The sequence below is a fragment of the Macrobrachium nipponense genome, chromosome 8 (genome assembly GCF_015104395.2).
Source record: "Macrobrachium nipponense isolate FS-2020 chromosome 8, ASM1510439v2, whole genome shotgun sequence".
NCBI classification, from domain to species: Eukaryota; Metazoa; Arthropoda; class Malacostraca; order Decapoda; family Palaemonidae; genus Macrobrachium; species Macrobrachium nipponense.
Genome location: NC_087203.1, coordinates 43,511,720 through 43,522,407, shown reverse-complemented (window position 1 = coordinate 43,522,407; position 10,688 = coordinate 43,511,720). Strand labels below are relative to the sequence as shown.

General features: G+C 36.9%; 1 protein-coding gene across 1 annotated transcript in view; it reads right to left on the bottom strand.

Moving 5' to 3' along the window:
• Nucleotides 1–2,701, bottom strand: part of LOC135223068 (uncharacterized) — a 12,010-nt gene extending 9,309 nt beyond the window's left edge. Inside the window, exons 1-3 of the mRNA XM_064261576.1 lie at nucleotides 2,633–2,701; nucleotides 1,194–1,350; nucleotides 970–1,104 (exon numbers count right to left, since the gene is read on the bottom strand). Coding sequence (XP_064117646.1) covers nucleotides 970–1,104; nucleotides 1,194–1,350; nucleotides 2,633–2,701 — 361 coding nt within the window. The remainder of the gene's footprint in view (nucleotides 1–969; nucleotides 1,105–1,193; nucleotides 1,351–2,632) is intronic.
• Between the last annotated feature and the right edge of the window lie 7,987 nt (nucleotides 2,702–10,688).

Sequence of the window (10,688 nt, the reverse complement as noted above, 5' to 3'; positions counted from 1 at the left end):
TCAACGTGGAATCCGAACGGGAATTATATGACGCAATTCGAACCCGCGCATGTAAGGTAAGGTTCAGTTTATACTATTCCTTATCTTGTTTATGTTTACGCGAGATAAGAGCATCCACAAGCGTTAGGGAATCAGGTAGCTGAGAGGTCTTTGTATTGGGTTAATACTGAAACAAAAAGAATAAATTATTATTATTATTATTATTATTATTATTATTATTATTCAGAAGAGGAGTCGTATCCATATGACACAAACACACCAAAGGGGCCACTGACTTGAAATTCAACCTGCCAAAGAATATGGCGCTCATTAGGAATAAGTAAAAGGAAGTAAACGGAAATAAAAGAAATGAGAGATCTTACTTATTAGAAAAAAGAACAAAAAAAATACATCTTGTGTGTGTGTGTGTGTGTGTGTTTGTGACTGAATATAATATAATAATAATAATAACAACCGTCTTTTTTGATATTTTGATTTCGTCCTTTCTCCCGTGTCCATAACCACCCAGCATCCTTTTGTCCGTTTTGTTCGAGTCCTTTAACAGTCCAAGGACCTTGCTCCAGCCACCGCCAGCATCAGCATAGCGCCGGGGCACCCAAGCGAGTCCTTGCGCACCTTGTTACTCCCGTAGTTAATGGGTCTTTGGAAGGACCTCTCCGTCGGATGGGGACAGGGATGGGAGATTATGGGGCTCTATTGTTGGAGAAGCATGCTCACCTATTGTTGGAAAACCAGGCTCTATTATAGGAGAATCGGACCCCTATTGTTGGCTCTTTTGTGTGAGAACCAGGGTCATATATTGTTGGAAAACCAGGCTCTATTGTGGGAGAGTCAGACTATTGTTGGCTCTATTGTGGGAGAGCCAGATTATTGTTGGCTCTTTTGTATGAGAACCAGGGTCATATATTGTTGGAAAACCAGGCTCTATTGTGGGAGAACCAGCCTGTATTGGTGGAGAACTAGACTCACCTATTGTTGGAGAACAAGGCTCTATTTTTGGAGAACCAGGGTCATCTATTGTTGGAGAACAAAACGAACCTATTATCGGAGAACCAGGCTCTACTGTTGGAGAACAAGGTTCACCTATCGTTGGAGATCCAGGCTCTATTGATGGGGAACCAGACTCACCTATTGTTGGAGAGCCAGGCTCTACTGTTGGAGAATCAGTCTCTATTGTTGGGAACCAGGCTCACCTATTGTTGGAGAACCAGGCTCTATTGTGGGAGAATCATGCTCACATATTGTTGAAGAACCAGGATCATCTATTGTTTTAGAACCAGACAAACCTATTGTTGAAGAACCAGGCTCTACTGTTGGAGAACCAGGGTCATTTATTGTTGGAGAATCAGTCTATTGTGGGAGATCCAGGCTCACAAATTGTGGGAGAACCAGCCTCCTCTAGCTTTGGAGGCAGTGTTAGGAAATAATGAATTCTGTCTTGGTTTGCCTGTTTGTGTGTGCGTATGTATGCGTGTGCGTGTGTGTGTGTGTGTGTGTGTGTTTGTGTGTGGTTGGTTGAAGCCAGGAAACGAACGGAATGCTGGAAGATTTTTTTTTTTTTTATTGCGGTTACTGGAACTGTCAAGAGTAATGGATGAGGGTATGATATCCGGTTGGCTGTTGGCTATTAAGACGATAACAAGAATATTAACTTAAATGATGAAACTGATTCACATTTATTAACCTCCTTCAAGATAGAAGAATGATGAGAAGAATAATAACCACTCTGATGATTATCAATAATGAGGTTTCTTACTTTCTTCAAAAACTACATGGACGACGCCATTTCGAAAAGACGTTACACCCAATCTCCTCGGCGAAATTTACGACGTTCTTTAATTACCTAGGGCGCATTCTTTCCCCTTCCTGGTCTTCGTAAGGGGAAAGAAGGGTATGGTTTTCCTTTATGAAGTGCGTGAGCGAGCGTATGACCCATTCTGTAATATGAAGTGTTTTTGGAGACTGGCCCACTATTTATTACAGACTCGGCCGTAAATCTGGGCGCATATTTCATCCTCGGTAAAGTGGTTCGGGAGGTAATCTTTTCCCCGTGGTTCTTTGATGCATTTTGCTCGTGTGCTATTTATATTTATTTATATTTATATTTATTTATTTATAAGTATGAGAGTTCGTCGTTAGTTTAACACACGACATTTTTATGCTTTCGCATTATATTAACACACGATGGACGCATTAATATCGAATTCACTTTGCTTGTGGGTATAAATTACATTCCAGATTAAAGTTCGAAACAGTGTACATTGTATATATAATATATATTATATAATTATATTATATATATATATATATAATATATATATATAAATATATATATATATATATATAGTATATTATATAATAATTATATAATATATTATATATATATACATATCATATAATACATATATATATTATATATATTATTATATATATATATATAAATATGATAGAGAGAGAGAGAGAGAGAGGAGAGAGAGAGAGAGAGAGAGAGAGAGAAAATATTATGCTGTAGTTATTTTTCAATGGGCTGTCATGATATTGATACTGAGGGGTTCAAAGCATATTTCGTGCCTCATTTTCCATGCTGCTTCATAAAAAAAAGTTACGGTGTGATTCTTGCGCCTTCTCCCACCTCCTTCTCCTCCTCCTCCTCCTCCTCCTCCTCCTCCTTTGTGAAAAGAATGCACAGGAAGACGAACATAGGTCACGGTCCAGGGAAAGAGCGCTGGAGCATTGGTATCCTATTCACTTGGGGGTCCGGGTAGAGGGAAAGGGGGAGGGTTAGGGAGGGGAAGGAAGAAGGGGAGGGGAGGGAAGGGAAAACGAGGGAGGTTTGAGGGGCCCGCCATGAGGACTGCATTGATGTGTCTAAAGGTGGTACAAAGAGGGAGGAGTCGCGCTATTGGTGGCCCAACCAGGTCAAAGGGTCAACGAGATGTGGTGGTCTCTCTCTATCTCTCTCTCTTTTCTCTCTCTCTCTCTCGCGGGATTGTTCAGGGGAAGGGAAAAGCTGGAAGGGCCAGGGACTGGAAGGGACTGGAAGGGGGCCCCTGGGTAGCTGGGTAGGAGGAGGAGAGTAAGATGAGGTTGAGGAACGGACACATAAGAGGAAATGGATGGTGACTGTGGTCTTTTGTTGTCGGAATTCTGTGGGTGTTTCAGGAGGTTGGTTTGGGGGTGGGGTTGGAGGAGGAGGAAGAAGAGGAATGAGGAGGAGTGGGGGGGTTGGGGTGTTAAACGAAGTCCGTGCTTGTGAGATGCGAAACCCCGAAGGTTCTTTTGTTGGAAACCAAAGGTATTATGATAGGATAGGGCTTCAATGTCCTCAACTTTCCCCGTCTGTCTTTTCCGTTTATTGCCGATGTTGTTGATATCTTTTATTCTCTGTAAATCATTTCATTTTTTTAATATTTTGTTTAATTTTCTTGTGAACAAGTGCACGAAAGAAATCTTGGCAAATATTGAGCTGTTGGCCTCTCCGATAATGTAACTAACATATGGCCACGGACGTACAGGTATTTAGATAAAGTTTTGGCTGTTATATCTAAATACATAGATGTTAATAATTTCTTAGACAAAATCAATGAACAAATCACTTGTAGTTGTTAATTTATTTTTTCTTTTTCTTTAATAAGTGATCTCTTCTTTCTGTATTCCCCATTACCTTCTGTTACTTCTTTCTAATGAACACCATATTCTTTGGAAGTTTAAATTTCAAGTCGGTGGCCCCTTTGACGGGCTTGTTCCATATGAATAGGGTTCATCTTCTGATTAATAATAATAATAATAATAATAATAATAATAATAATAATAATCTTCATTAGACTGCTATTAGGCATGAACATTTTTTTTATAAATTCATTTTGTATAAGGAAAAAACAAATAATTTAACGAGTGTACGTTACGTAAATTCGAAACAGTCCAAGTTCGTGATCAAATTTTTTCAGTAATTCTTTAAAATGTTCTCATTCTCATCCTTGGTTAATCCAGTACCTTGGTTAATCCGGACAGCTGTTCCTCATCGGACGGTTAACCGCAGGTATAAGGACCTTCGTGTACATTAATCTCCTCTCTCTCTCTCTCTCTCTCTCTCTCTCTCTCTCATATTTATACACAAACGACCTTAAGAAAAAATATTTGCGTTCATAACCAAACTTAACCGAAACCACTTTGGTGCTAAAATCATAGCTCCCTCATAAATCCTTCGAGTCCCGAATAGTTGAACAAGGCCCGCAGGACCCAACCGGAGGGGGGTCGCCTTAATAAATTGAAATGGATAAGAAGACAGTGAAATATGACGTCAGCCTCAGCCTGCTGTAGAGGAGGTCGGCCACGATGCCTCCGGCTGGACATTTATATATTTTCTCTCCCTCCCCCCCGCAGAATGATTGCTTCCGCTTCTCTTAACCTCCTCCTCCTCCTCCTCCTCCTCCTCTCTCACGCCGTAGGAAGATTGAGAATCTGATGAATGCAGAGGTAATGTCTGGTGAGGATTACCTCGTAGAGGTCCTCCCGTTTTGACAGAGGATTGATAATTTACCAGTGACACCTGTTCTATATAATTTTGTTCTGATGAAATGGCCTCATCAAGCTCGAATGATAATTATATCTTCGAGGTAATGTCTGGCGAGGATTACCTCAGTCGAGGTAATCCTAAAGTATGTTACGATGGTACGCATTTTGACGGGGGAGTTGTTTTATAGTTTACAATTTTGTTTTTAAGGAATATCTGATTAGACAGCCTCGTCCATCTCGAGTGAGGATTACCTCGTCGAGGTAATCCTCAATTAAGTTATGGTGGTATGTATTTTGCCGGATGAATGAATTTATTATTTTGTTTTCATAAATATCGGATGAATTGCTTCATCCAGCTCTAGTTAGGATTACCTCGTCGAGGTAATCCTCAATGATGTTAGGGTGGAATTCATTTTGAGGGAGTTTTCTCCCACAAATACGTTACAATTTTATTCTGACGGATAACTGAATAATGTCATCAGCCATCTCGAAGGTAATTCGCAATTATGTTATGACAATGATAATTTCCGTGGAGGAAGTTATCTATCACAAACGGTTTTATTTTTATATATATATATATATATATAATATATTATATATATATAGGATATATATATATATATTATATTTTATATATATAATATATATATATTTATATATATATATATATATATATATCACAGAGGTGTCGGGGTTTCCAAAGCTTTACATTCCTTATAATTACCTGGTTCACGTCTCTCTCAGATGAATATCCTGAGTTATGGTACTTGATACATTTCAGGGAGACAGGCCGATTGCCCATCAAGAGAACCTAGATTGGCTGTGAAATTGCACGTATGTTGCATTCATTGCCTAGACTGCAGGAATCTCTCTCTCTCCTCTCTCTCTCTCTCTCTCTCTCTCTCACGGACAATAATTAAGGCGTAATGCCGTGTAACACGGCCGTATAGTGTTGCTTATCCCCGTTCGGTTTAATTAACACGGGGAAGGCGAGCATATGTTTGGCACGATGGAGATGCTTGTGCGATTCTCATTTAGTTAACCGAGTGGCCAGGATGGGTCTTCTCTCTCTCTCTCTCTCGTCTCATCTCCGTCCAAGTCCTCTCATCTCTCTTCTCCTATCTCTCTCTCTCTGGCCTCGTAGTTCAATGGTGAGAGTAAGTAACTTGCAATCTGAGGCGTCAATGTTCGATTCCAGAACTGGACGAGTATGGGCGAAATTGACTCGTTCATCCATAGACCTAAGTACAGGATAAGGTACCGAGTGGTTTAATAAAGGGACTGCAGATGGGGCACACACACACACACACACACAGAGAGAGAGAGAGAGAGAGAGAGAGAGAGAGAGAGCAGCTGTTCTTGTACAGTGCTGCTCAAAAGTATACCATCGGAACGGGAGTACCTCAGGGAGATAATCCCCGCTCCATGGGGTTTAAACCTTTCACAAGATATTCATCCTATGCCCTCTTGTGTGCATGAATAAATGCTTGTTTTCGTGCAATTTGATTTGCATGCTTTTAACAGGATCACCATAAGATTACTATGAACTCTCTGGGCTGTGAATGAAATGTTTTATGTAGCAAATTTATTAGTTATGAATATGGATTTAAAATCGGATACTCTTTGACGGACTTCAGATTTGTGACGTCTTGTTACTTTTCTCAGTGATGTGTATATATATAGATATATATATATATATATATATATATATATATATAATATATATATAGTTATATATGAACACTGCAGTTCTTAACGTCTGGCCGTTGTTGCGCCAAACGTGACCAGTTGATGTGTGATTGTGCAAAACCGTCAACAGAGACCATATGGTTCACTGTGGTCAACTTGCACCTATCAAAAGGAAGTCGTAATTGACCAGTGATGGATTTGCAGTGCGTAGGACAACTGCTGGCTTGCCAGAGGTAGGAGTTTCGTGTCAATTATTTTTTTTTATGACTACTCATCCAAGTGATTACAGACGTTATAGGACTGAATTTAATTTGAATGTGAAGTTCTATTGTAATTTTGAATATTACGTTTTCTCGTCCTTTTGTTTGTGTCTGTCTAACCATGGCCTGTATACGCATAAATGCGTACATATATATATTATTATATATAACAAACTATATATATGCACACACAGTGTATGTGGGTGTGTGTGGTGTTTATATATATATATATATATATATATATATATATATATATATATATATATATATATATATATGTTATGTATATATACATATATATATATATGTGTATATATGTATATTTATATATAATATGTGATATATATATATATATATATATATATATATACACATATATATATTATATATAAATATATATATATATATATATATATATATATACATATATTATATACATACATACATACCTAACAAGAAATAAGTTTCCCTTTCCCTCTGCTTTATTAAGACCAGACGGTCGTCGTAACGAACTCGGCCATAAATCCCGGACAGTCGTCAGATGGTATGAAATTCGCAAGTCTTGGTCGTAACTACTTTTCTCAACTACGAATTCTTCCCAGGTTCGTGGAACTCGTGTTTTAGAGAGAGAGAGAGAGAGAGAGAGAGAGAGAGAGAGAGAGAGATGCTGATTAAGTATTATTAACAAGTAAGAGAGACAGAGACAGAGACAGATTTAAGCATTGTTAGCCCAAGGAAAGAGAGAGAAAGATGCTGATTAAATTATTAACAAAAATTGAGAGAGAGAGAGAGAGAGAGAGAGAGAGATTTTAGCACTGATAGTAAAATGAGAGAAAAAGAGAGATGCTGGTTAAGTATTATTAACGAGAGAGAGAGAGAGAGAGAGAGAGAGACCTTACAGACCTTACAGACCTTACATCTTGTTCGGGTTGCCCCAGGTCCCTCAGTGTGAGGCACCTCTAATGTCTACCAGAGAGTTGCTAGTACATCTTCCGGTATATTTTGCATCTTCCAATCTTGGATGGTCTGGGATGCAGTTTAGATATTTGTCGAGCTTATTCTTAAACACATCTACGCTCACTCCTGATATATTCCTCAGATGAGGCTGGCAACGCATTGAATAGACGCTGCATTATCGATGCTGGTGCGTAGTGGATTAATGTCCTGTGTGGCTTTCCTTATTTTTCCTGTATAGTTTTGGGCACTATTAATCTACCTCTGCTTGCTCTTTCTGATATTTTTTAGTTCCATGATATTTTCTGCTATTCCTTCTATCTGTTTCCATGCCTGAATTATCATGTAGCGTTCTCTTCTCCTTTCTAGACTATATAATTTTAAGAATTGTAGTCTTTCCCAGTAGTCTAGGTCCTTAACTTCTTCTATTCTAGCTGTAAAGGACCTTTGTACACTCTCTATTTGTGCAATATCCTTTTGATAGTGTGGGTACCATATCATATTGCAATATTCAAGTGACTACGAACATATGTTTTATAAAGCATAATCATGTGTTCAGCTTTTCTTGTTTTGAAGTGCCTTAACAACATTCCCATTTTTGCTTTACATTTTGCCAACAGAGTTGCTATTTGATCATTGCATAACATGTTCCTATTTCATCATCACACCAAGGTCTTTAACTGCTTCCTTATTTGTGATGGTCTCATTATTAGGTCCCTTATATGCATATAGCTTTCTTTCTCTGTCTCCATAATTTATTGATTCAAATTTATCAGAGTTAAATACCATCCTATTTACCTCTGCCCAATCATATACTTTGTTAAGGTCTCTTTGTAGAGCGTTCCTATCTTCATCACAAAAGTAATTTCTCTACTTATTCTTGTGTCATCTGCGAAACTACCCACTACCGAATCCTTAACATTATTGTCTATGTCTTCAATCATAATAACAAACAGTATTGCAGCTAACACCGTACCTTGCGGCACACCGGATATTACCTTGGCTTCATCCGATTTCTCGTCGTTTGCAATAACTATCTGTTTTCTGTTGTGTAAAAATTCTTTTAACCATCTTCCTACTTTATCCACATATTGTGTTTTCTAATTTTCTTCGCTAATATATTATGGTCTACTTTATCAAAAGCTTTTGCAAAGTCTTAAAAAAAATAAACCACATCTGTTTTCATTTCCGCTTTTCATATTTTTGAATATGTTTTCACGGTGGACTAACAGTTGGGTTTGTGTACTTTTTCCGGGTACGAAACATGTTGTCCTTTATTAAACAAATGTATTTTTTATTAAATGTTTCATAATATTTTTCTCATTACCCACCCTTTCATACACTTTCATAATATGTGATGTTAGACTCACATGGCCTATAATTACTTGCCTCTAGTCTTGATCCACTTTTGAAAGTAGGGTAATATATGCTAATTTGTGCTCATCATATATCTTGCCTGTATCTACACTTTGTCTTAATAATATTGCAAGTGGCTTTGCGATAGAATGAACTACTTTCTTTAACAACAAATAGCAGGAATTCCATCTGGCCCTGCAGCAGCTCCATTTTTAATTTCATTAATAGCCTGCACAATATCAGCTTCATTAATATCTATGTCAGCTAAATATTCACTATTTTCATCCCTTACTTCTATATCATTATCTTCATTATCTATTCTAGGGGTGAATTCTCTCTTATATCGTTCTGCCAGTATGTTGCAAATTTTCCTTTTTTTCATTCGTTAATCTCCCTTCAATTCTCAGAGGGCCTATTTCTATTCTTCTTTTATTCATCTTCTTCGCATATGAGGTATAATAGTTTGGGGTTTTGCGTTGATATTTAATAGGGTTTTTCTTCCAAGTCCGTTTTTCATTTTCTTTTGATTGTATAATCTTTTGTTCTGCATTTTCTATCTTACTTTTTAGTTCTATAACTTTCCATGCATTTTTTTCTTTTGCAAGACCTTTTTTCCATTTTCTGATTTTCTGGAACAAGATCCTTCTGTCTCTTGTATGCATGAATGATGTTTACTTTTTCTTTTCTCTTTCGGTATATATTTTCCACTATTATCTCCAATATTTTATATAATATCTCCGTATTTACCCTTATGTCATCACTTACGAAAATGTTATCCCAATCTTTGTTTAATTCTTCATTAATTTCTGACCATTTTATATTTTTAACTTAGTAAGGAATTTGTATTTTCCATATCCTTCCCACTTTTTCATTTCTTGCTTATCTCTATTTTCACTTGCTTTGGAATGAACTGTTAATCTATGACATTATGGTCTGAAATACTCGCATTATAAACTATTATTTCTTTAACATAATTCATCTCGTTCACAAATACTAGGTCTAAAGTATTTTCCTTTCTTGTTGGCAGGTTGGGATTTATTTGTTGAATGTTGTATTCTAGTAGCATATCTAATAGCTTTTCAAATTGCCTCTTATCTTCTGCACTACTATTACTCTCTTTTTATATGTATAAGTACAACCACAATCTCCTATTCGTTCTTTCCATTCTACGAAAGGAAAGTTGAAGTCACCAGATAGGAGAATAGTCCAGTCCTTGTGATTTCTACATATATCATCCAATTTTTCAATTATTAAGTCAAACTCTTTAGTATTAGGAGGTCTATATATTACTTATGTTCATCAATTTTTTCAGATTCAAATTCTACCGCTATTAGTTTCACATTCTGAGTTACTATATTTCTCATATATTTTTCCTTGTTTTTGTCTTTCCCATATATTGCGGTTCCCCCTTGATTCCTATTTTTTTCTATCTGATCTATAAGTTTGGAACCCTTTTATTTGATCATCATTCCCAGTCTCTTGGGAATACCAGGTTTCACTTATATTCATTATATCTATTTTCTTTTCATTTTGGGTTAGTTCTTCTAAGTACTCTATTTTTCTTTTTGAGTTACTCGTAACTAAACCCTGCGCATTCATCACTATGATGGTTTGCGTGTTTTCTCCTTCATTTAATACTGGTAGTAATAAGGATTTTCCATGTCTCTTTCCGTTCTGGTATGTTGTTCTTTTTTTCATTTCCAGAAATTCTGACATTAAAAAATCCAACTTTTCCTTTCAATAATCTTTGATCTTCCTTCATCATAATTATTAATTTTGTGTCTGAATCTGCAATTTTCTCCGTTCTGCAATATCCTCTTGCATAATAAATACAGTTATTATCTCTTGAGTAGAATTTCGGAGCTGATGCTTTGAAATTTTTTGCTGACACCTACTGCATATCTCATTGGTGGG